The 26,967-nt window shown below is 43.7% G+C and overlaps 1 protein-coding gene across 1 annotated transcript in view; it reads left to right on the top strand.

Moving 5' to 3' along the window:
* The first annotated feature begins 602 nt into the window (after positions 1-602).
* The window catches only part of GMPR (guanosine monophosphate reductase), a 41,650-nt gene continuing 15,285 nt past the window's right edge, over positions 603-26,967 (top strand). Inside the window, exons 1-7 of the mRNA XM_066558220.1 lie at positions 603-772; positions 4,707-4,826; positions 5,448-5,531; positions 7,335-7,508; positions 15,253-15,334; positions 17,666-17,772; positions 23,294-23,336. Of these exons, the coding sequence (XP_066414317.1) occupies positions 686-772; positions 4,707-4,826; positions 5,448-5,531; positions 7,335-7,508; positions 15,253-15,334; positions 17,666-17,772; positions 23,294-23,336 (697 nt within the window). The 5' untranslated portion in view covers positions 603-685. The remainder of the gene's footprint in view (positions 773-4,706; positions 4,827-5,447; positions 5,532-7,334; positions 7,509-15,252; positions 15,335-17,665; positions 17,773-23,293; positions 23,337-26,967) is intronic.

Genomic DNA, 26,967 nt, shown 5'->3' on the forward strand with positions numbered 1-26,967 from the left:
TGCCTTAGCAGTACCGGATGCCGGGCAGGGATGGGGCCGGGTTTGGCATCGGAGAGGAGCACCCCGGCAAGTGGGATTCCCACGACATCCCAGCTATACCAAATGGTGTCTTTTTTATTTGGCTGGAGGGACAGCATTTTGGGCCGCGCTGCAGCAGCCCTAACAGCGTTGGGGAACGCCACAAACCCCCTCTCGGGGCAGTGGAAGGTAGAGGGAGTCAGGCCAAAATGTCCGTTCAGTCCCGCAGCGGCCGTCCGGCACGGCCGGGCTCCCGCACCCGGTACCCGAGGCGGCGGGGCCCGCTCGGTCACATGGAGGCGCCATTTCCTCTGCCCTTGCTTTGCCCTTAAAGCCGCCGCGGTGCCGCCGGCGCCTCGCCCCGCACGGGGCGGTTGCGGACAGGCGACGCGTCCCCGTCTGCCCCCACCGCACACAGCCGGGCGGAGAGGCGGGGGTAGCCGCAGCGGGGGCCAGGGCAGAGGCTCGGCTAAAAACAGCCCTCGCCTAATAAAGCGATGGGGCCTGGTGCCCACGCCCTATAAATACGCTCGGTGCGCGGCCGGCGGGCTTTGGCCAGCGCGGCTCGGCTCAGCTCTGCAGGCGGGGCGGTGCAGTCAGCTCAGCAGGGCCGCCACTGCCGCCGCCTCCGCTGCCAGGACAATCCCGGCCCCGGCAGCCCAGCGAGATGCCCCGGGTAGACGCAGACCTCAAACTGGACTTTAAAGATGTCCTGGTCAGACCTAAAAGGAGCAGCCTCAAAAGCAGAGCAGAGGTGGGGGCATCCAAACCTAGCATGCTTTTCCTCCCCCTTCTCAACGCTTAACTTCCTTAACCCGCCTTTCCCCCCGCTTTATTTTTATTCCCCGGTCTAGCGCAGCAATGCCCTCCCCGATCGAGACGCCCTTTGCGTGGCGGGGGGATGCCGCTGCTCCCGGGAGGGGAGGACGGGGCCGGGTTTGCCAAGTCCGCGGCGTGTCCCCCCGCCACGGCCCCAGGGGAGCCGGGGGTGGCCGGTGCCGCGCTGGCCTCCCTCGCTCCTCAAGCTGAAATACAAGGGGGCAGTGGGGAATTGCTTGCTCCTAACAGGTGCCTCTGCGGCGCTGAGCAGGGCCTGACCTCCAGTGTCTGAGGGGGCGGTGGCGGCGAACCAGCAGCACTGCGGGACGGGGGTGTCCGGTTACCCGCTCCGCAGCTTGGGCCGGCGGAAGCCGGTGATGACGCCTGACAGGCAGCTTGCCCTCAGCCTCGGGGGCTGTGGGCGGTGCTGGTACCGAGGAACTGATGTGCTCTCAAAAAAATAAATTAATAAAAACCCGCGAAGACGCTGGGGAGCGCTTCTTAGTGCGCAGGGTGCCCCGTCATAGGGGATACTGAGGGAAGTCACGTCAAACCTGGGGCAATGGGTGCATTTCACCCTCTCTTGGGTTTCACCCCCGTGTGACCGGCGTGTGTAGAGCCCTGGTGTCCCCTGGGGCTCTGTGTGCTTCTGGCCACTGTTAGCCAGAATAGTTCTGTGGTTCTGTCTCATCAGGGATCGGGAAAGACCCAGGGAAATCAATCCCATAAGGATCGATTGCATCCACAAAAAACCATGGCTGCCTCAGGATCGAAGGTGCCTTCTCGTTTACCCCACACAACCCCAAGGTTAACAAAGGATTTAGTTTGACTAAAGAAGGAATTATGTTGTGTTGGGGGATGAAAAGAGGATTAAGATTTTCTCCAGGGGACATGGAGGTGTAAGAGAGAGAGACTGAGGTAGAAAGGGAAAGTGAAACAGGGAGGCTGTGTTTACTATAGGCCTATGGCCAGGGATTTTGAGGGCAGCAGCTAAGCAAAACCTCTTTGCCATCATAAGGTGTGAGAGGCCTTCTCAGCAGAAAGTGTGTCTCTGGCAAGTAATTTTTAATTTATGATCTACAGTGTCCCAGCCGAATAACTCCTCATCGTGTGCAATTACTGCACATAAAGTCTCTGGGCACTTTGGAGCTATTTGCTTGGGGACCTATGAATCCCTCCTTAAAATTCACTGTGCCAGCCTGGCAAACAGGTGGAGCTATGCTCCACCGAGTGAGTGGCAGGCACATGGCTCCTTCAAGTGCAGTGTTTTGTATATTTAGCAGGGTGCAGGCTGTGGAAAGAAGGGCTGCTGGGAAGGGAAAACGATAGGAGGAACATGAGCTGATATGGCAGGGTTGTAACGAGTGACTCTGATGAACTGTTAAAACATTGCAGATGAGAAAAAGTGCGTGTCATGAGGAGGTCAGTGAAAACCGATGAAGGTTAAGAAATTGGACACCATCACTGAGGCTGTGGCAACAGGGATAAACAGAGTCTGCGAGAGCCAGATCTGAAATGGACAGCCCCAGTCTGCTTCAAAACAAGAATATAAATAAATAGTTCTGGCAGAGGAACAGAGGCAGCATACTACAGTGCCTGCTACCCAGCAAGCTGCTGCTTTGAAGCTTATATCAGGAAGCGTCTGCTTCTCTGGTGTGAATGCCTCGTTTTGCACAAGGATAGCTTTTTATGCAGTGACTAGAGTTCAGTCAGCTTCCTAGAGAGACGGTTTGGGATATTTGCAGATCTTCCTGTAGGTTTGCTACATTGGTACTTGTTTCTGAGTCCTTGCACTGTCTTCATTTACCATGGTTGCTTTCCCTTTTTGAAAAGATACCAGAAAATATGATGCTTGAATTCGAATATTGAAATTGGTCAGAGCAAGGGTGGGAGTGGGAGAGTGCGAGCAGCATTATCTGTCTGTGGGGTCTTGGTACTCACATAACCTGTTCTTGCATTGGCTGGGCTTGCTCATGCCCTGTGTCCATGGCAAGTTCAACAGACAAGTTCCTGTAGGAAATTGTTAATTTAAATTTTTTAAATTTAATTAAGTCCACAAGAGCAGCACAGTTTGCTAAAATAGGTAGAGAGAATGGCAGCCAGCATGATCAATAGTGTTGACTGATTTGCACATGAGGAAAAACCTAAACATACCAGGATAATTCAGTATGGAGAAGAAGCAACTGTGGAGGATATACTAAAAGTCCATGAAGTGAGGAGCGGAATGGAAAAAGTGAACCTGAGTAGTAGCTGTTGTTTGACTCTCATAAAACAAGAAAAAGCACTGAATGTATTTACCAGGCAAAGGTTGTGGTTTTTATGCAACGTATTTGTCTTACTGCTATGGGATATTGGAGAGGCTTCAAGGTGTGAAGGACCAAAAAAGTTACAAGGCAAGTTCTTGCTTTGTCCTGCGTCTATTTAGCGGTATTTTGGTGTCTTTTCTGAAACGTAACTCTTCTCCTTTCTGATGTTCCTTTGAAAGAGATGTTTTTCCTTTGTAAAACTGCAGGGGAGTCGTACTGGTGCTGGCATCTGTGTGGAGTTAGTTGTGGGGTACTTTTGGGTTCCCCTGCCCTTGGTTTTAGTTAATACATTGTGTTAAGAGGGAGTAAAGTAAACTAAATTTTCATACTTGTTTCACATCCATCTTCTTCATACTATTTTCTATTGTTAGCTGCAGCTAAAGAATGTTTTGTCATCCATGATGGCTGGAGAATTAGACCTCTGATAGTAAATGTGAGAAAGTGGAGTCTCCATTAAGATACATCTTAGCTTGTTCACTAAAGTGACCCTTCCCTTACAAGCTTGTAGGAGAACCTGATTCAGAGTTTATCACTAAGGCACCAAGTTCTTTCTCTTATATAAATCAGTAATAAATCCCTCACAATATTAATCAGAATATAGCCTGCAATTTGGAAGTGCTCAAAATGTGTTTTAATTGAATAGTAAAAAATCCTGTATTTTTTCTGTTGGTTTCTTTCTCATGATAGATTTCCGTTTAGTTCAGGTCTGCAAATGTTTTTGGGTTAAAGTTGCAGGGAGGATTAGTGAAAACTGAAAGAGCCTTCATTTTCACTAGAGACTAAACTAATATCTTAGAGTTGTACTTTTTTTTTTTTTTTTGCCTTTTGAGCATTTTCCCATAGGTAGGAAGGTCTTAGGTCAGTGGGAACTGATCTAATTTGATAATACCCCTTGCAGATGTAAGGAAAAAAAAAGCCTGATGTTACTGTGATCATTTGAAGGTGCTGAAGAAGAAATGTCTTTGAAGGTGAGGGTAGATACAGTTTTAAGACATTAACTTAGAAACTAGCAGCTTCTTGGTTTAGCAAGGCAAGGTATGATTGTTCATATTGTATGGCAAGAGTGTTGGTAACTGTGACCAAAAAAGCATACTTTATTGTATGGTCATTTACCTTCAAGACTGGCTCAAAGTCCTCTATGCCCTGGAGACAATGGGAGTTGTAATTCTGACTTCTTTGGAGTTAGGACTTCAACTTAGGTTTCTCAGGCAGCCATACAAACGTCTGAGATTACTTCTGTATACAATAACCCAATCCTCATTGTCCTTTCTTTCCAAGCCCTTCTGCCTTTTTCCTTTTCGTTTTTTAATTTTATTTTGATTGTTTTTCTTAAGTAAGAGCTCTATTTAATGCAGAAAACATTGTTTTAATTTTTTTTCTTGTTTGGAAGGCAGAATTGCAAAAAAAAATTTAAAATAATTATGTAATAGTGGAACAAAAGGAGCAGGAAATGTGAGGAAAATGGAGAAGCTGTGTCTAAATGTGCTGTATCTGAAATCTGTGGCAAAACTCGTGTAAGATTACAATCAGTTACATAAAAGAATGCATGTCTGTTCATTGCAGGTTGACCTCACACGCACCTTCACCTTCCGTAACTCCAAGCAGACATACACAGGAATTCCCATTATAGTGGCAAATATGGACACTGTGGGGACATTTGAAATGGCTGTGGTTATGGCAAAAGTAAGTCTCAACTCTCATTTCTGCAACAGTTGGGAAGCTGCTGGGGGACAGTGAGCAGCCTTTGTTGATTTTTTAGCTAAATTTGTTGAGAATAGGGGAATGCGAGTTTAAAACTCCAGAATAAAAAAAAGCAGGTGTACTTTTTCAACAGCACAGTCACCACAAACAGGGCTCCTGATGTAAGGAAATTTCTGTGGAGATGCTTCCATACTGGGAAGCTTCCGTTTTGGGTGTAGCTCAGCTTCAGGTGGAGCTTCTAGAGCTTGTTTTTGAGGTCCCTTTGTGCTTCGTGCCAGAAAAAAAATAATTAGCTGACAAGTTTTGAAAGTGTGGGTTATAGAACTGCAGCACTTTCTAAGTTAATGAGCCTCTGTCACATTCAAAATACTGACAGTTGCTTAATGAAACATATCATGAACCTGGTCCTGAAAGGTTGGCTAAGCATGCCAAATTGCTTTTGAAGAGCTGTTTGTAGTTCCCTGGGCTGTTATTCTCTGTTACTGTTTCTTCCAAGCAGGATGAGCCTATACTTAAAAGGGGATTTTCTAATGCCTTATTTTGCAGCTGAGGGAAAAATTACTAACTGAGACATTAATATCAGTTCTCTTGTTTTTTTGCTAGCATGCAATGTTCACTGCAATTCACAAGCATTATTCTCTGGAAGAATGGAAACTGTTTGCTGCCAATCACCCAGAATGCCTTGAGGTACATTTTTCTACTGTAAATTATTATGGTTTATTGCTTTGTTCTGAACTCACATACACTGGAGTCTCTAGGGAATGCTGTTGTCAAGTGAGGTTTTGAGGAATGAAGATATTTGCTGTTCTTAAATTCATCAAGGGAAGTGGCTTGTCCTGATTTAAAAGAAGGGCTACGTGAGTCCATTATGAAAGTGCTTATATGAAGATGCTAAAAAGCAAAGTTTGTATATGCCTGGAATGGAAACAGAGAAGTATCCTGAAGGAGGAAATACTTAGGAAAAGGCATGAGTGCTGTGCTTCTGTTGCTGTTGTGCGCTGTGGTAGTTCACTGATGTGAATAATTTCAAATAACCCAACCACAGCTGGCCCTGCACACCCTTGTGCCAGGCAAAGTCTTTGCCATCAGGTGTGCAAGTGGATCTGGAGTCTACAGGCTTCAGGGGCCTAGGTGCTGGGCCCAGGCAGGGATGAGCATTGAAAGTTGTCAGAGCTTGTGTGTCCTCCACTTACCTTCTTGCACCAGAGCTCACTTTGTGCTCTTCCTGCCTGTGCTATCCCACTTGTTCACAGGGTCCTAGCCTGAGCCATTATATTCAATAAATTTAAACATTGACTTAATTTGTGACTTTCTCACATTCAGAAATGTGCATACATGCACACATACATCTCTACATGCGTATGCATATAAAAATAAATGAAAGCTTGAAGATGTAATCATTTCTGTCTTGACTGTGAAGGATATCATCCTCTGTGTTCAAATTAGGACAGAGAAGTCGTGGCATATGTCGTGTCAAGGCACAGAGTGCAGTTCTGCAGTCTTCTGTGTCTTGTTCTTTTCTTCTGGCAGGCCCCTGTACCAGCAGAGGCACTGTAAGTGTGCCTGGCCATCTCCCCTACATGCTCAAAGTTCAGTGGAGTTTTTGATCTTTCTCTGTATAGAAAAGAATACAACATTGCTATGTTGTATCTTTACCTGTGGCACATTTCAGAATTATTTTATAAAGGCTATTGATTACAGGGTTGTCTGAAAGTGAGCCTAGCACTTTGGGCAGTCAGGATTACTTACATGCCACCATAGAAGGTAGAAGGTGGTCCCAGGAATATCCTGTATCTCAACACTTCCAAACTTAACTTACTTGTGGTACATAATGACTGGAATAGGATCTCCTATTCCTGTAGTGATTAAATACTGACTTGCACAGTGACCTTGGATTTCTGCAGAGGTTTTGTAGGCCAACAGCTGTGGAAACTATTTTTCTTTTGGAAAGAACTGATTGGAAGGCAAAGGAAGAAGCAATCTGCTTGTTATCAATGGTAGCTGACTTTGCTTGAGAAAGGGGATTAAACGACAAAATCTCCAGAGGACCTTTCCCATCAAAATTATTCTGTGATTCTGTACATCACAGGAGTGCTTGGTGAACTTAAAAGACCTAGATTTTACTTTCTGACAGTGCCCCAAGTTTTACCTAAGTTCCTGGAAATACACCAAGTTAGGGCTTCATCTTGTGTTCATGTTAATATGAGAATGTCTGAACTTGATTGATCTCAGATGATTATATATGCCTGTGACAATCCACTTGTGAATGAATGCTAGAAAGCTAATTTCCCTCTCTTTTATATAATTTAAACTAGACAGAAATAGCCCACTGATTTTCCCAGGAAGGTATTTATTTCATATTACATAGTGTGATTTTTCACTAGTTACCAGCACAAGTCCTGCCAAGATTATGCAGGAAAAGACAAATCATGTGTGTTTATTTCAGTTTTTGCAACCTACTACTCTGTTTTGTTCTCTCTGGTTTTTTAGCATGTAGCAGCAAGCTCAGGTAGTGGACAAGAAGATTTGAAAAAGTTAACAAGTATTCTAGAGGCCATTCCAGCTATCAAATACATCTGCCTGGATGTGGCAAATGGCTATTCAGAGTATTTCGTGGAGTTTGTGAAGTCAGTCCGTGCCCTGTTCCCACATCACACCATTATGGTAAGTGTGTAGAAAGGGTGGAGGTGTGTGTGTGTGTGTGTTAATTCTGTCCAGGAACAGGACCCAGAGTTTGACTGGTAGGCATCAGAAGCTAGAAGAGGAAGGGAACCAAGGAAGGGTGTTTAATAACAGTTTGGTATTGTCTGTCCATTGCTGATGATTTCTGTGGGAATGTTTATTATGTGATCTGATACAGCTGTCTGAATAAGTTGGCATGGAGGACTGGGTGGATCCAGTTCTTTTCCTACTCATGTCCTCCTTCCCACACTAGATGAGATCTCTGATCATTAAGTGTATAGGTTAATTTTGGTGATTCCAAGCAGAGGTTTGCTGTGGGAATGTACCAACATTTCCGGCCAGCTGGGGCCAATGATTGTTAGATCACTATGAAGACAGATCAATGCAGACTGATCCTTGCCCATGATAAGAATGAGAGGGATGTTGGGCAGTTGTGAACAGCATTATGAGGGAGCAAAATGGTCAGTGCTGGGGCTTTTCATGGTGCTTTCTGTGATGTTACTATCCCATCTCAGAGTGCTAATTCATGCTTCCTTGAGCCCTTTTGCACCAAAAATAAGGTGTTTACATGGACATGGAACTCTTAGCAGAAGAGCACTACTGCTGCTTTACCAGGGCTCTTGAAGAAATGTGTCTGAATTGTTTCCGTGAGAATAGCAGAAATCCTCAAACAAGCAGCAGATCAGTCGTGAGGTTACCAGCCTTTCTTCAAGCCAGTGCAGCAAAAAATCGTGTGTTTAGGCATCACTTGCCTGCTGTCCCATGCCACAGATAGAGCTTCATGCATGTAAAGTAAATGTGAAGTAAGAATGTTCCTAAATGCACATTCTCCCTTGGTTCAATTGAGAGTAATATGTTCAAGCAGCTCAGAAGAGGATGCATTCCTTTCTCCCATGTCAGAGGAAGGCAGTGTTTTTGCTTTGGAATGATGGAAAACTGAAGTGAGCTGGAATGCTTGTTGGATTCTGGGTTATCATAGGCTGATGAATAGGCATTCTTCAACAGCTGTCAGGAGGGAGCCATTTTGGTATGATCATATTTCCCATGGCTTTGGAGCGAGAGATCTTGGAACTATGAAATTATAAATGTGGGCCTTCTGAGCTTTCTGCTTCATGTTCACTGCAGTGAGGGAAGAAGCCATTTCCTTGCTTTGGATCTGAATTGTTGTCCCTAGTGACATGATTGCTCCAGTGCCTTTGTCTTTGAAGAGTTGTGGGAGGGAGCTTAAAGCACATAGTTAAAGCCAAAGATTATCTCTGTCAGGAGTGGTAAGAAAATTGTGTGTCATGTCCTCCTCCATCCCCCCACTGATTGCTGACTTTGCTGACTGAGGAGGGAACTCAACCAAGAGTTCCAAGATGAATTCCCCAGAAGGCAGAGAAGGTCAATGTCAAAGTCAAGATATCAAGACCAGATTTTAGTCCAGGGTGCTTAGGCCAGTCTCATCCACCTTCCACATCTGTTCAGCTGCCTTCCTAGTATCTCTGCTTTTGTGGCTAAGGTTATTGTGTACTTCAGGTCTCATTGTCCTGACAGCACCACCTGCTTGAGCACATTTACAGCCCTGACCTGTTCAGTTGCATTCTCTGATTGTAGCTCCTTTATCTGAACATGGCTTAATATGGCTTATGTTTTTAATCTCTGCACAGCAATAATTTCCACTCCTAAAAGCATGCTAACAAACTTGGGGTGTTCAAAAACCTTCAGTATTCCAAAGCCTCCAGAATCTATTCAGTCCCTGAAGGTCTCTGATTCAACTAGACACCCACCTCTACCCTGCTTCCAAATTAATTCATGTTCTGTGCCAAAGTGGCCTTTTGAAGCTGTTCCTGGCTGAAATGCAGGAGCTGGTCTAGGCTCCTTTTAATGGTAATCTGGAAGACATGTCCTGCTGCTACCTGTTTGTTCTGACTGCTTTGGTGTGTCTGTACTATGCCTGCAGTATGCTTTCTGCTGTTGGGACCTTCCAACAAAAGGGTTAGCAGTTAAATAGGAGGTATAAAAATAAAGAAGTTTTCTCATAGCTGAAAGTGATCTCCAGGACCTTGTTTGCTTTCCTCAGCATGACTATTCATTCCACAGTCAGCTGCAGTGCAATACATAACAGTAACCCAACCCTGGATCTCAGGGAATGCATGTTCCCAGGGGCCACGTAATGGGTTCAGCTCTGAGGCTGAAAGGGGATGTGCAACACAACTGTGGTTAATGTAATGTCGTACTCTCTGTGGCCAATACTCCCCTGCAGACCAAGGATGTCTCTTGTGTAAGAATCTTTCAAATCCACGTTTCTGTCTTTTTAAATACTTACTTTTATAATCACATTACCTTATTTTCTTCTGCCTGGTTCTGACACAAGGATTTTTCTCTACTGCATTTTGTATTAATTTACAAAGATCTCCCTGGAACACAAAGGGTAGGGAACACAAAAAGGGGCTCAAAGGTACAACATGACTTGCCTTAAATAACTCATCAGGTTGGGAATGGGAGAAGAAGGAATATTTAAGTCTTCTAAGTGTCTCACAAGTGCTTCCCAGAACCAGGAAGATCCTGAGGAGGATCACGCATTGGGGTGTTTTGCTATTGTGCAGCATTATTTGCATCAATCATGCTTGCTTGCTCAAGTCTAAAGAAAACCTTTAGTCAACATTCATGGTGGAGGATCAGAGCCTTTATATTGCAAGTTGCATAGTCCTTATTGATTAGTTTAATTGTAGACTTTAGGGTTATTCCATCACCCTGAAAGTCCATTTACAAGCTAAGCTATTTTTGCCTGCAAACTTTGCCAAGTTTTATCCTGAATTTTTCTTTTCATACTATTCCTCTGTTTGTTGTAGAAGAGCAACCCTGAGGGAAGCAGGAAGTGTGGCAGGAAGACTGAGGCAGGAGCACACTTGGAGATACAATAGCACCCACAAGATGTGGGCCAGAGAAGGAGACAAGCGGAATTGCAAAGCAGAAGCAGAGGGAAACAGCAGGAGCCAGAAATTGTTGCTCCTCCTTGGAGTCGGTAGCAGACCTTTTCTGGGCCTTGGAGGCAGAATGGAGGCAGGATTCAGTCAGAGAAAGCCATGTAGTCTACTCCCAGTTCATCCCTGGAATACACACCAGGGTAAATTCAGTCATGGCATGTCTACCAGGGCTGGCATCTGAGAACAGGGGCCAGGCAGGATCCCAGGATAGGAGAGAGGGATGCTGCTGAGCCTGCCTCGGGTCAGGCACAGTGCAAGCACCCACTGAGTGTGGCTCAACCTTGCAAAGGGCATCTCCATCTCATGGTTAAGCACCCCTTACTTCCGTGGGTGGGAAGTGTCCTTTGGCCGTCTTCCTGATAATGTGGAGGCACAGACTGTGCTTTCCTCTAGGATACAGGAAGAAAGTTTGAGAACTGTTGTCATAGACACTTCTCCCCAGCTAGATCCATTGCCATTTGCCAGCAGCTTTCAATCAGTGCAGCAGTGTTCCTGTCTTAGGCAGTATGAGTTGATATTTATAGCAGGCTTTCATGAGGCACAGTATCAAATGCCTGACTGAAATTCAGAGGCACTGCCCTATGTGTTCACTAATTTTGTATCTCTGTCAGAGAAGCTGTAGTCTTTATAATCCTGTTAGATAAAATCTTGATCTCAATAAAGTCAGTAGGGAAACTCCTTTGACTTTTCTGAGGCAGGATTTTCCTCAGGACTGACCCACAGTTCAGTCATCCTGGATGGTGCTGGAATGACCTGGGCTGGTGTTCACTTGGGACCCCATACTGAGTGATGGACATCACAATACTTGCACCAATTGCTTTGTTCCCTGACTACTTGTGTAAACACACGACAAAGTGTATTGCCTGTAGTGACTTCACAGTGCATGTTCCAATTGTGTTCTATTCTTTTCAGCTAATTTTAAGAGGGTTTAATTTCTGTAGTCTCAGTCTTTCTATATTGATCTTTTCAGATTTTTTTATTTAAGTTGAAGTATTCTGGCTTTACCCAACCAGTGGGGACTTCAAAAGCCCTTTTGCCTCAATTCAGCTGTCATACTGGTATGAGTGGTAAGGCAAGCGTTGGTTCAGTAAAGCAGAGTTTAGCTGGATGTGAGTAAACTGATTTCCCTTCAGCTGTCATACTGGGGTCTCTTAACATACAGTTAACTGTGCCTCTCTCATAGTGGGTTTTTTTGGTGCTCTCTGGGCTCTGCAAAAGGTACCTAAAAGAAGCAAGCCTCTCATTGGCAGGTTGAAGTCTGCTATGTAGAGTTCCATGTCTTCCTTGAAAATTTGTAAAGGATCTGCAGATTCAGAAGGACAGAAATCAGTGATGTGTGTACATGCATTCCAGGAAAAAATGTACGCTGGGGACATAAGTGCTTTTCCCTGCTAGGATGAGCATTTTGAACCAACATATGCAGTTCCAACATTTTCTAGCAGTAACTTAACAGTAAACGTCTGGTTAACATTTCTGAAGAGACAGTTTGACAACCCTCTATGCTCTGCTAATAAGAAGACACTACTGTTTAAGTTAAATACATATTTTATACCAAATCTCATGCAACTACTGACTTGAATACCTACTCCTTCCTATTTATGAATCTTTTTAATGTGCTCCACTGTTTCACCAGGTTGTACTGTGGTGCGTGTCATACAGCACAGGTGGCCATCTGCCTTCCAGAGGTAAACTGTTTCCTTGATGTCCTAAATGGCACACTCTCCATCACCCCATCTTGGAATGTACAGCACTCAGTATAACAAATTACCACTGAGCAGAAAGGAAGCAGCACTTAGCTGAAACACTGTACCTATTATATACTCTTTATTTCCTGATTGTTCTATTTTATTTTATTTTTAATCAATATCATGCTCTTTTGAGCAGATTTAAGTGGTCCTGTATCATAGACCACAAATTGCTGCTTGATAATGTCATTATTTTTATAAGTGCTTCAGGTGGTGGCTTGTCAGCTGTTTCAAGCTAATAAAAGGAGGAAGCAAAATTCAGTAAAAATAAATAAATGGTGAAATAGGAGTCAAAAATCAGTAAGTGGAGAACAGGCCTTGCCCAGTATTCCCTGGGTACCCTTCTGCTGACTTCAGCAATAGTTACATTTGAATAAAAGCTGTACTAAGTAAGGACTTTAGAATTTGCCTCCTCCTCTGCCCCTATCAATGCTGCTACAAACACTTGCTAAGGCCTGCAGTATCGTTATGTAATCTAGAGATTTCTGAACATCTCTAGATCCAAATTCAGATCTCTAGAAATGAATAGCCTGTCCTTAGTACAAGTGCAAAACAGGTTATGTGGAAAACAGGAAGTTTTCCTGATTCGGAATGTCCTGTAGACATGAGACAAGCCACAGAGCTGAGATACAAACCAAACTTGGTTTGTAATTGTCTAAGAGTACTGAAGGAGCTAGGAAATGTTGGAGCAGGACCCCTCTCATCACCTATCAAAGGTCTTGGGAGTGTGGGGGTGTGGGGAGGTTCCTATTGACAGAAGGTGAAACAGTGTTATTCCAGTTTACAGGAGGGGTGTGAGGGAAGACCTGGGAAACTAAACACAAAGACATGGGGCATTGGCCACCTCTGTAGGAAGCCTGTTCCAGGGTTTGTCCACCCTCTCACTGAAGAACTGATTATTCATGTCAGGTCTGAACCTCCCTAAGGGGCACAGCTTTGAGCCATTCTTATGCATCCTGTCCCTGGATCCCAGGGAGAACTCGGCACCTTCCTCTCCACCTGCCCTCCTCAGGAAGCTGTAGTGAACAATGAGGTCACCCCTTGGCCACCTTCTCTCCAAGCTAGATGAGCCCAGTGCCGTGGCTACTCCCCACAGTCTTTCAGTCACATCACCAGCTTTCCTACCTTCTTCTGACACATTCAAAGACCTTCACATCCTTCTCAAATTGTGGGCTGCAATTTATAGGATTGCATTCCTGTACAATGTTCCCTCAGAGTATTGGAATGCAGTTAGTACAGCTGTAGTGAGTCAGTTCAGTGTGTGCTATGTCAGCATTCATTTGCTTTGTGCAGCCCTTTACAGAGAGGAAAGCGTGGTCTGAAAATGCACTGGCTAACAGTTTGTTTTCAAATGTAACTCAAAGCATAGGTTTTAGCTCATAAATCTTCTTTGAATAGGATTCAAATGTCATTTGAAATCCTTGCTCTTTGAAGACTGTCTTTTCCCTGAAAATCATATGGACAGAGGATACTCCTGGCAAGGGAATTAATCTCTAGCCTCACTCTGACTGCTGATCCATCAGATGCACAGTTGGAACACATGCAAGGGCCTGTCTTGTCACACTGAGCTTGCATCAAAATGTTTCTTTAAATGAATAGAAATAGACTGGCAGCTCTCTGCACTTACTGCACCAGTTTTGCAAGCCAATTACCAAGTGTGTGCTCAAAGGTTGTTTTGTGGTTTCTTTTATTAAAAGTATCAGTAATTTAATCACACTGGCATTCTTTGAATTCACAGCATCCATGAACCAGAAAAATCTGTATCTCATGGTTACTACAGGTCACATACCCAGCCGAGGCTCTGGCAGAAGAGGGCCCCCACCTCAATAAACCACATGTGGAAAACGTTACTCTAGGAATAGGTAGCACGGTATCAGGGGAAGTTCTGCAAGTTTCTACTACAGTTTGGAGTAAGTAAATGTTCCTGGAGGCATGAGTAGATCACAAGGTGACTGTGAGCCACCAGTGTGACACAGGCAAAGGCATTCTTCTGTGTCAGGCAAGATATTTCCATAGAAAAGGCAAAAAGCCTTTGTGCAAAGCCTTGGTGAGAGCTCACCTGTACCACTGTGGATAGTTCTCATTCCTCAGGTTCAAGAAAGATCTGTCTGGTATGACTTCAAGGAAGTCTGGTATAAGGCAAACAAAGATTTAGCAATTAATTGGGGATGTGGAGAGCCAATAGAAGAAGTTTTCTAGAAGAAGCAAGACAAAGGCTGAGAGAGCTATCCTCACTTTCAGCAAAGATAACGATGTAGGCAAAAGGAGGAAAAGACTATTGAAGTGTAAGAAAAAATACGGTAAAGAGCACAAACCAATTCAGAATTTCTTTCAAAGAAGATGTTACCCTAAACAGCATGCTCTCTATATCTCTGCAAAGGTCATGCAGAGGGAACCAAACCCCTGTTTTTAACCAGTGGCATCACCACAACAAAATGTATGTATATGGTGTGAATGCTCAGATTTATATCATCTATATATACATACCAATTTTGGCACCAATGCACAAAAATTAGAAGAATGGTACCTTCCTTTCAGTGGGCAAAATACTGAATCCTAAAGGAAAAATTTATTTTTCAGCATTTTAAACAAGATCTGAACTTCTTCCTGCAAAGTGAGTTAGGCAAAAGGCATGGAGGTCTCTAGGCTGTTCTGGAGAGACAGGCAGGGCAGGAGAGGTGAAGGAGTTCACTGTATAGAAGAGAGAAGAATAGCCCCTGTGGTTAGGGATGATGTGGTTGAGAGCCTCTGGGTGACGATGACAAAGCAGATCTGATGGAATGCTAAGGATCAGGGTTTACTGGACTACTTGTTAAATTCATTTGACTCGAGAATTTACCTGGTTTAGTCTTGGTAGCATGTCCAAGGAACAGTGTGGTGAACTATATTCTTCCATACTCTGCATAGTTCAACTTCTAAAAGCTCTGGATCAAACTTTACATTATTATTTTTAGTCTTTACTGCAGTAGTCTTGAAATCTCCTGTACCTGTGATACTGTTCTTTCTTTCTAGGCAGGCAATGTGGTGACAGGAGAGATGGTAGAAGAACTTATTATTTCTGGAGCAGATATTATTAAAGTGGGTATTGGACCAGGTAAGTCAAATAAAGGTGGCATTTGGTACTGTTGGTAGAGGATAGAGGAGTTGTCCAGATGGAACAAGTATATAATGCTGTTTCCTTGCCTGCTAGAATGCCAAGACCCACTCAGGTCAATAAAGTACCAGTGAACTTGCACACAGTGTGTTTAAGAAATTTACATACCGGGTGCCAGTGTTTCATACTGAACAGTGTTGCATATTGCACCTCCAGTCAGTGAAAATAGTTGGTTTTGGAAGCACTGGGCTGCCTGAGTTCCTGATATTATCACTGATAACGTGTTGTGTCTGGGAACACTTTTCTAGCCTGCTGAAAACAGGATGAGTCATCCGAGCTAAAGCTCAAAGGATGCTGTGTCCAGGTGTCCACCTCTATCAAGGAAAGATGTGTTTCTGAGTAGCTTTGTGTTCTGTGAAGCTGAGGTTATCCCTGTCAATGTCTTCAAAGATGAAATGGTGTTAATTGTGAAATATGGATAATTTTGCCTCTGCCTGTTACTATTGCCTGGGAGCTAAAATTTACATTAATGTACTTACATGCTATCTATCACTCTGATGTTTCCATAGATAAACAAGAGAACCCTGACCTTCTTACAATGTTTTCCCTATCTTCCATTCCCTAATGTTGTCTGGCATACACTGCCATAGTCTTTTTTTTTTTCCCTTCCTTGTGCCTTCCTTCACATGTTCCTTCTTTTGCTATTTTCTTCTTAGACTGCAGCTGGAGTCACCATATGTAGGCTAGATTTTAAAGTGGCTAACACAAATGCCACTGACAGTAGAGCTGTGATCATCCAGTGCAGTGCAGGCAGATTGTTTACTCTGCAATGCCAGATAGTTATGGTCCATGAATGGATAACTGGAGCAGAGAAAATGATGTAATAAACATTGCAGTTGTTCCCAGGAAGATATCAAACAATAAATATTGCAAAATACATGAAGAACCAACAACAGCGATTTCATGGTGTAATAGTCACGGGCAAATTCAGATTTAAAAGAAGAATAATTATAGTTTGTAGCCTCAAACATGGAAATGTGGGTAAATGCTGTATAGTCCTCCCTGGAGATCTTCCTGAACAGATCTGTACAAGTGGACCATGCAAACCCACAAGTAATGAATGTTTCTCCCTCAGGTCTTGAAGCTCTTTTCCAGATAATGATCTATCATGTTATTATAAAACATTACATACACTATGCAGTACAAGCCCTGTGGAAATTATATTTTTTCCCTATTTAATTAAAGCTAACTTTCTTACTATTTTGCAAGAATTCTTCTCAGTGTTTTCACTTTGCCAGTTCTTTGAAGGATCTTTGGTAACTTTTGCTTTACTGGTAGCTTGAGTATACCTGGATATCAGCTGAGTGAAGGGATTCATTTTTCACTGCATTTTGGTTTAGAATCTGTTTTGAAATTCTCGTTATCGTGCAGACCTTTTAGGTCTGTATCCTAAATTATAGAACCTAGACTGGCAAAAAGTAGGCCTCCTTTTGACTCTTAATTTGAGGGAACAAAATAGAGAAGGTATTCCAAAAGATCCATGCTGCTATTTTGAACTGTAAGTAAATTGGTTTATATATACATAGGTAAAATATATTATCCATAGATAGATATATATAGATAGATACATACCTTTATTTTTATCTATATGTACATGCATGCACAATGTATGGGTATAAATAATATAGTTCAATGAGTAGATATAGTTCCTATATTTCCCTTGTTGTTGTACTGTTCAGCTTTCAGATGATTACTTATCTCACTTTTTAAATGCTATATGCTGATTTTTTAATATTCCCCAAAATTGTCATCTGCCAAATATTCCTGCCTTCAGTATTAAACAAAAGATGGGAAAATTGTTACCAAAAAATCACAGATTTTACCATAGAATTGCTTTTTTAAAAATGTAGAAAAGAGATAGAAATATTTATTAGAAGAAATAGTCGGGTAATAAATGCTACTGCTGAGTCTCACAGGTTGTGATTCTGGTGCTTTTGCCCCTTCCCTTCAGGCACCTCAGTCAGATAGTCAGATTTGCTTTCTTGTAATGCAGTAATTCCCTCACTGAGAAGCATTACTGATAGGAACTAAATTGTGACTGGCACTGGAGAAGAAAGAGGGGACATGAGTCTCCTCAGCCACAGCTCCCGTGAAGTGGCGTTGAGAGCATTTCGGAACTCAAGTTCCTATGTGCTCCTTTTGTCTGTGAGAACCCAGCATTCGCAATAGAGACTTCTTGGGAGAACAGTAATGCTGATAGAAACACATTTTTTCTGTATCATTTCTGTCATCCTGATGAACTATGTTTATTCCTCTCATTCTCTTGTCTAGGTTCTGTGTGTACCACTCGGATTAAGACAGGGGTGGGCTATCCACAGCTAAGTGCTGTTATTGAGTGTGCAGACTCAGCACATGGCTTGAAAGGACATATCATCTCTGTAAGTAACTATCATTCACTCTGGTTTCCACTGTGCAAATCGTTGTGGAACAGGAGAATCGAACAGTCCAGTACCCTGCATGTTAAAGCGTGTCCTTCTGTCATTCCCAGTTGACTCCTGTGTTAGTTCATAGGACAGTCAGTGGAGATCCAGATGTAAAAAAAACCAGCTCTCTAACATTTAAAAGATGTGGGTGCCTCATTTCTGTTTTGTTTTTCAAACTCTGCTTCTTCCTTTGTGGAGTAAGCTGTTATGCAAACAGAATAGGAAGCTTGGTAACGTTTTCACTATTGAAGCAAACTGTAATTCCTATGAAAGACTTTTGTAGGGGTGGAATGTAAACATTGCTTTCCTCAGAGTGTGACTGAGGGGTAGGCAGGCAGGCATAGAGGGGAGTACAAGGTAAAGTGATGTGAGCCCATCTGTGCCCTGGTTGGATTGATTCAGAGAGCATCCACACAAAGCTCTGTGCAGGGGCATGAGTGTTTGAGGTGGCTGTTTTGAGCACAGCTAGCATGTGAGCCACTTATGTTCTCACTAAACTCTGGGGAAATAACAAGCCTGTGGAGGAAAAAGAGCATCTGTCTGTATTGCCTGCTAATGGCAGTTTCCGCTCTTGTCAGCAAGACCAGATTCACCTCACAGAGAGAAAGTAAAGTGGTAAGCATAACCCCAGACTGAGCTGGAGTGCAGCCTGCAGCATCCAAAGGTCCTGTGTGCTTGGGCATACACAGGCAGTCGGTGTGTCCTGGCCGTGTCAGGCTGACACAGCCTCTGCAGGCTGCCTGTGAGGCAGCTGCTCATGGGGAGGGCACAGGGGCTCACCTGTGTGCTGTGCTCACAGCCAGCAGCCTCCCTCTGCCCCTCTAGGAGAGACCACACACTGGATTTTAGTTCTACTGCCAAGTGAAATCACTTGAAAACCCTGGTTTCTTTGACCCAGTTGGGACTAGTATCCATGGGAGGAAGGAATGTTGTGTTGTGTTGTTGAGGAGGGAGGTGAGAGGAAAACAAACTGATTGGTGGTGGACGAAGGGTTTGACTGGATCTCTTGGAGTATGATGGAGCAGGAACAAGTGTTACAGATTTCTCTTGCTTTTTATTGTTAATGAATATGCAGTCCCTCCTCTCTATGGCTCCTCTATATGACTTTTGCAGAAAAAAAAGAAGCAGTCTGTGATTTCTCTGACTTGGGCAGTATTGCAAATGTTTCTGTCTATAACAGTAGAACGTGTGCAGTAGAGCATGAACACCTCACTCATTACTGTGAAGGCTGCCTAAGTATAGGTGTCATCCTCCTGGCAGTGGTGCTCAGAGACCCATCCTAGTTTTGCAATAATCATGTTCTGCTAGCAGCCCTCAGAAGAATGATGTTATCCTGATTTTACAAGAAAACAGGGAGTCTGTATTCAGACTGTTGAAAAATTAGATGGTTCTGTACTGTATCTCCTTTCCTGCTTTGGGAATGGATCAGTTCTTGACTTGCGCAGGTTTCAGTGGTCCCACACCTATCAGCCCCCTGTGGAGGAATGCAGGAGGGCAGTTTGATACCTGTCTGCTACCAACATCTGGGCCAAGAGAAATACCTTCAGCTGCAGCTCACATCACTTCAGCTCAACTCTGTCACCTAATCTAAGAAGAGTAAAGCAAGGGTAAGGACATTATGCCTGAATTCTGGAGCATTCAGATGGATATTAGTGTATTTATTAGGGAAAGAAAAGGTTGGACTGCATGGTGGTTGCCAGAGCTCTGGCAAGAATATCATGGAAGAGGGATATCCTCATGACAGAAAAACACCATATGGCAGCAATTCTAAGTATAGAATTGGGTCTGGTGGCAACAAGTATACATGGCATCCCTCAAAATGTCTCACTCCTGTCTTTCTGCGGATTGAAGAAGGGGCACACCCTACCTGAGCCAAAAAAAACCCTCTACAGGCAGAGTATTATCACAGCTATCTGTGTCAATTCCCCAGGAGAGAATGTGTCCAGCAGTTTTTGTTATGTTGATATGAAAGCAGCAGGAAGGATGTGAAAAGATTCAAAGCCTAACGGCTAGGTTCATGTAGATTGTAGCTAATGGTGTGTGTGATATGGGTTAGTCCCTTGGGGTACTTTCTTGTATCCACTTCTGTCTTGTCCAGTACCTTCATCAATTTAACTCCTCGTTCTTGTTATGTTGGTATAATTTCCATACGAAGAAAAAGAAGTCTCTCTCTCAGAATGAAGAAGTGATGGTGCTGAGCACAGTAAAGGCACTGCAGAGAGCACAGCACGACTGAACCCTGATCTTTAGGAGCTCTGCTAGGATGGGACCACAAACTGGGATTTTAAACGTTCCTATTACTGAAGTTATCATGTATGATTTTTGGAACTGATTCGTTGACAAGGAAAGTGACAATTTTCAGGCAAACATGATAGTCCAAGTGAACACCTGGTGTCTGTCTAGTCATTTACACAGAGAAGTAGGAGGTAAAATTGCACCAGTTACTTTCTTCATGCTAAATTATCTGTAAGACTAAAAGCTTACCTCAGAAATGAATCTTTCATGACTCACTGAAAGCAGAGAGGAAACCCTCCATGAGATACAGGCATGGTTTCTGTCCCGTGCTGTTTGTCCGGGAGCCAGTAGTCTCAGTTTCCATTCTTGCTAATCCATTGGCTTTGAGAAAGTGCTGCAGTGAGTTACAGTGGAGGGGGCCTGCTGGAGATGTTTCTTCTAGGTCAGAGAACTCCTCTGCTGGACAGAGGCAGTCACATATTATAGTAAGCCAGCAATGTGGGGAATGGAAAGCAGCCCTGCATGTATCCTCTCTCATGTGGCTGTCATTTGACAGAGATCCCTGTTTCCCCTTCTCCCTGCCTGGGTGATAGGTCACCAGCATTCAGTGAAAAGAATGACTAAGGGCTTCTTCACCCAGCTACTGCCATACTGTCCCTTTTTCCACACAGAGCACTTTCCACACAGAAACACGCCCAGTATATGTAGTTCAGAATAAAGCATCATATGTACTGTTTTTACTGCTGTATATGCCACATACATTATATATCTTCTGCATAATAAATAGCTATCTGTTTGCTGATACCAGCAAATAGATAGCTACAATGCTTTGTAGAAAGCACTGGTTATGCAGGTTATAATAAAGGTTGCTTGAAACATAAATCATACTTATAGACTCATTATAAATTGCTTATAATACTAAATGTTCAACCAGTGTATACTGGTTTTCCATGCTGTATTTTTTTTCTTACTTTGGCTAAATTTTGTTGCTGTAAAATGGCTTATCTATCAGGAGAACAAGACTGGGGACAAGCACATTACTTCAGCCACATTAAAGTAATTCTGTTGGGAAAGCTGCTTTCCCCTGTCCTTCTTCCTAGCACCCACTTGGCTCAGAATCGTGCTGTCTACAGGTTCCGTGACCATAATCCTGTCCAGTAGTCTTACTTTGGTGTTACTGAATTCAGAGGCAGATTTTTACAGATAAGTTTGCCCAGGGTTCTGAGGTAGAAGCTGAGCCTGCAGCAAACACTATAACTGAAGCCCAGCCATCTACAAGTCATTTTGAACTTAGACCCAGGGCCCTGTTGGAATAAGCTGAATTTCAAGGGTTAGCTTCCAAGGCAATATAGCAGCAGAACAGTCTTTGTAGACAGAGTGCCTGTTTTTTCACAAGGAATGAAGTGCTTTACTGCATATAGCTTTATTATATAGCATCTTCTGACATAACTGCTTAGTATGTTCCCTTTTTGTTTCCCTTTCTGTGAATCACTAAATTTACCTGCTTATCTGAAGTAACTGAAGACGTCTACAGATAGAAAAGGGTTGTGAATCATCATGGTCAGTTACTCTTATCTTAAATGGTAACCCATGAGCTTTTAAGTCTCTTAAGCTGCTCAGCATTTTGTAATTTGGTAACATTCAAAGTGATATTTTTTGAAGCTGGTGATTAATGGTTACACAGTAAGCCCCCCCATCCTCACAGCACCTTTGAAAGCATAAAACCTTCATCACTGCCACTACTGGGTTTGTTACAAAAGTCAGATACTGAGCCCCCCAAAAACAACTGACTACAACTCACCTACCAGAGAGCATTCAAAGCCAATGTCTCTGAGATAGTAAGAGTCCTAAAACTATTCTTTGAAGATTATTAGACTCATCTTTCTACCATGGCTCTTCCTCCCCTGACACATGCACACGCACTCACACCCTCCTCCAGGCTATGACAGACTTGTTAAAGGGAAAGAATTGCACAAGCAGAGCCATTAAAAGGAGAGAGAGATTCAGCTGTCAGCCCAGCACTCATTCCTGAAGCTGACAGCAAGGGTGTCTAAGCTCAACAAAAGGCATAATGTGCTAGAGGTTATCAGCAAATGGAATAAAAGCCTTTAAAGTTCTACCAGGCACTGTTTGCAGTGGGGTGCCCTTTGAAAAGCCACTCACTTTTGGATCCACCTGCTCAGTTTGTGTCTGAATCCTTTTCTGGGCACACAGAGTTTCTAACCCAGAGCCCTGCTGGCAGCTGCCCATCAAAGGCAGCTCTAATATGGCTGATGGAGGGGGTGTCTGGCTGTGCTCGGCCGCAGGTCACGCACAGCCACGCGTTCTGCCAACAGGGAGGTGAAACAGCATGGGGTAACTGGCCAGTCTGGGGGTAGCTTCAAAAGCAGCAAAGAAGTTGGCAGTCTGCAGTGGATCCAGATCATCAAAGGAATGGGGAGCTCTCCTGGTACAATGACTGTGTAGACTAAAGGATCTTTCATCTGGTGCTAAGACTTTTACAAATCCTAAAGAACCATAGCGCATGATGAGCTCTGCTGTGTGCCATTCCTTTTTTACAGCTCTGTCTCACATACACAACCTCCCTCCCCTCAGCTGAACTCCCTTCATTGCACTGAAGCTGAAATGTGTAGGTCTAAAATGCTAAAGGTCCAGAGTGCTGTTGCTTCCTTACCAAGACCATAGCATTCAGTAAGGAGTAGGATGAGAAGCTCATTTTCACTTAACCAAAAATTGTATTAACTAGGTTTGTTAGAGATTATCAGATAAAAATCCAACATAACTGATGATATATTCCCTCTTCCCTCCTACTGTGGCCTTTTAATATATTGTAAACTGCTGAGAAATTGTTTTGAAATGTCTTCGGTGGTTTAAGGTAAAGGCTTGTGATACCTCTGCATCACACAACCTTACATTAAAATGGCAGGGGATGATTCAGATCATCAGAGGAGGTTTTGGTTTCTGGTTTCTGGGATTTGGAAACTTGCAGTCAGGAATTTGCATTGCTGCTGTTACCAGTGGTATTATCAGTAGACTGTACAGTAGAGTAGGTGAGCCTCAAGGAGGTAAGCAGTGGAAAGGATTATTTGGATTCTGTGAAAACGTAGCCAAGATGATACATCCCAAGTGCACGGTCAGCACTCTTGACATGCTGTTCCTGAGCAGGGGCCACAGTGCTGCAGTGCTCACTGGATCCCTGAGTGACCTTGCTGCCACTCACTGTTGTCTTTTCTTTGTGCAGGATGGAGGATGCAACTGCCCAGGAGATGTCGCCAAAGCGTTTGGTAAGAGCTGTGTGTTGTGACACCCCCACGTGTCTCCAGCGCCCCTGGCAGCAGGGATGCAGGAATCGGTGTGACCCTGAATGTGTAATCACTTAGCAGGAGGTTAAGTTAGTCCCTGCAGCTGACTCCAGTGAAATTAATGCACCAGGCATGAATTTGCTCTCTGGAACAGACAGTCCAAATTCTGCAGTGCAAAACACAGAGTGGTCAAAGTGATATTTAGAAATTATCTGCCAGGTGTGTATGAGATACACCTGCTGTGAGAGTACGAAGAAAACTCATAAGAGTTTCTTCTGAGTAGGGTTCAGAGATGCCTGTAACGTTGCCAGATCTGGCTTATTTGAGCCCTGAGTGGAAGAAGAGCTGGTGGAATGCATGTTGGACAGAAGAGCAAAACAAAAAGGCAGGCCAGATCCCTGGAGATGTTCTTGGGATCAACTGTCCACTTGAAGAGATGAGATTTTATTTATACTGTATCCCCTAGAGCTAGGCAGATGTCTGAAACATCTAAGTTAATAATTAACAGATTTTGCTTTCATGTAAGTTCAGTGAATTGCGCCAGCTCTTGATGATAGAATAGAGGATTTAATCTGTGGGTATGGTCTGTTGGGCATAAGAGTTACGTTGGTATGGGGGGGTCAAAATCATGATTGTCACTTAGCCATAACCTTGTTCAGCAGCATATGGGATGCAGGCACTAAATGCATCCTGAGATGACAAGGCATTTAAAGGTACTCTCCCACCTCCCAAAAGGCCAGACTCTTTGGAGGTGTCAAGTAGGGTAATGCCTGGAATACAGTGGGACAGCAGCGTCTCTCATGGGATTTCAGGGTGGTATGAAAACAAGACATAGCACATTATCATGCAGAATGTCTGCTTTGCAGGAAGCTTTGCAAATATGGAAAGTAGAGGCAGGCCTAAACTCAGATTACACACTTACCAAGAAAAACTCTAGGCCTGCAACTCAGCTTCTGGAAAGGTTGAAACCAAAATCTGTCTTCTAAGTTTGCAGACAGCTCCAGTTTTGAGACAGGTCAGATCACAAGGAAGACTTAATTAGAGAATTCTAAGGACAGTTGTGGAGTGATTGCTACCAGCAAGGAATGTGCTTGGTCATAAGATTTCTTATAACCCTTGTGTTACCCAGTGGTGATGTGATGCAGATACTTCCAGTTGGGTGATTCCAACATAGCTGAACAGCAGCATCCACCCTCTTAGACAAGATTTTGTTTAAAAAATGCCCAGCCTCTCCTCAGCTCTCACTCTGACATGGTGCTGCAGTGAGGTCTTTATTTTGCCTTTCTCTGGCTTCACAGCTCACCAAGTCCTTTCTGGTGGTGTGGTCCTTGGGAGCTTGTGAACTGAAACTGTGACTTCACTGTATTCCCGGCTGTCTGCACAGAAACCTGGCCTGTGGGAAAGGTCTTTCTTCAGCAAGAGCATTTCCAGAAGCTAGAACAACAGGGAGCAACTTCACAGTGTTTCAAATGTTTTTCTTTGTAGTGTTTATTACAAGTCTGAAAGATACCTGTAGTCTCTTTGGACTAACTGAACCTGAACCTGCTTGAAACCTGTGAAGAGACAGTTTCTGGCTTTGCTGTTCATCAAGAGGTGCTGGGATTCCCAGTGGTACATGTCTGAAGGCTGCCACAGGATTATCCCTTGGACAGAGGAGCATCAGAAAGCTGACATTTTCCAGGCAGTAGTTGTACTCTTGATAGTAACCCAGGCAGATCAGTGTGACTGTGTGTCACAGCTACAGAGCTGGAAATGATGGAGATGACCCTGAGGCAATAAACTTACTGTCTCTGGTTATGTACACTTGATGTAGATACACTGTGAACATCTGACAAGCTGGACCCAGATGTGCCTTTGTCAAAGGTATGTGGCAAAATAAGCTTTGAGATAACATTCTTACTGTCAGTGTTTATTGAATGCTACTGAAGTGATTGGCTATCTGAACCTCTTAGAGCGTAGCCACCATACCCAACATTTACAAGTCAAAGCCTTGATACTGAATTGTCTGGCACAGACCTCTGTGCTTGAGTTACATGAATATATTGGATAGCAAAGACCAGGTGATGAAACATCCAGACCTACAATTTCATCTAGGGATGAAGGCCTGAACAAAGCATGGACAATGCACAAGAAGAGACTTTGATTAAAGTAATTGTGCTGTCTCTTTCTGGTGGATCACTGTAAAATCTTCATGGGATGGGATGATTCCCTATTAAGGAGTGACAGAGCATCTATTTAAATTATGGAAAGTATGAGGGTATCCTAGATGTGAAGACAAGCACTGGAAAATGGCTAAAGGTGTGACTGGAGGAGCCAAGTTCATGGAAACAGAAGGAGTAGATTGGATTAAGTGAGAGAATTGTGAAGAACCAAGAAATAAATGTTAAGAAGCTTTAAGGTGCACCTGTGACTTGGTGTCAGGACTCAGAGGCAGATTGGGCATTTTGACAGGGGAAACAAGGTAGAAGCCTATTTAGAAATGCAAGGAACAGGAAGCACTGAAGATGAGGAAAAGAAATGCTAGGAGAAGCATACTTTGGGAGAGACTGCTCTGGAGTTCTGGAACTGTTGGATGGGAACCTGCTATGCATTTGGTAAACTGAATGAAAAAGATGTAGGTTGATAGGAAAGGAAAGAGCTGTTTTGATGCAGGAATGAGAGAAAGCATTAAAGAAATTTATGCTGGGCTCTCAGATGGTTCATACAACTGAACCTTGGAAAGGCTGATAACATGAGCACATTTCTCAGAATGCTCCAGGGAGGCACTACTGTCTCCTTTTTTTAATGATGAGAAGTCAGAGCACAGAAATACTAAGTTCAATTGCCTGAGGTCACATACATTTTTCTGACACAGCCAAGAAAGAATGTGCCTTTTGAATCCTATGCCAGCATCTTTAACACATTACTGCTGTTCCTTACAGCAGTGGTGAGAAGAGATGCAGGAGCAGGGAAGGAAAAGGAAGGAAAAATCATATGGAAAAGTCAACTGGGGACATACGCTAGTTCCAGATTATACTAGATCACACTGGTTTTTTCTGCTGTTTTCAACAGCTGTGTGGGTACCTACTGCTGCAAAGGCTTCCTGGCTCAGCTGGAGCACAGGTGAATGTTAATTCCAGGCTAAGCTCTGGTCCAGGCAAACTGAGGCTGCATCTGCCTGGAGGGCTGCCCAGCTCACAAATCCAGGCCGACTCCAGCTGAATTTGTGCAGAGCCAATCTGGTTATCAGGACTTGTACAATCAGGCATACAAAAGACATCTGAGGGACTCTATCCAGATCCAGCAGAACTGTGTGAGTGCTGCAAGCTCAGGCTGGCGTCAGCACTGCTATTCTGTAATGGCTTGAAAGAGAAGGCACTGTGAAATGTGAATGAGCAAAATCAACCCAGATACAGCATGGGCCTCAAGGGGAAAGTCAGTGCTCGAAAGTGGCATTGTGTAAAACCAGGACGAGTCTGGCCAGCTCTGACTGAGTTGCTGGGATGCTTGTGAGCAACATACCTTATCACATCCTGTGTTATCTAGGCAACAACCACGTGTTTCCAGTCCTCTACAACCTAAAATAATGGCATGCTGTCAATCTGTACTTGAAAACAAAAGACTGCAGATGGAT

The sequence above is a fragment of the Molothrus aeneus genome, chromosome 1, assembly GCF_037042795.1.
Source record: "Molothrus aeneus isolate 106 chromosome 1, BPBGC_Maene_1.0, whole genome shotgun sequence".
In the NCBI taxonomy this organism is placed as follows: domain Eukaryota; kingdom Metazoa; phylum Chordata; class Aves; order Passeriformes; family Icteridae; genus Molothrus; species Molothrus aeneus.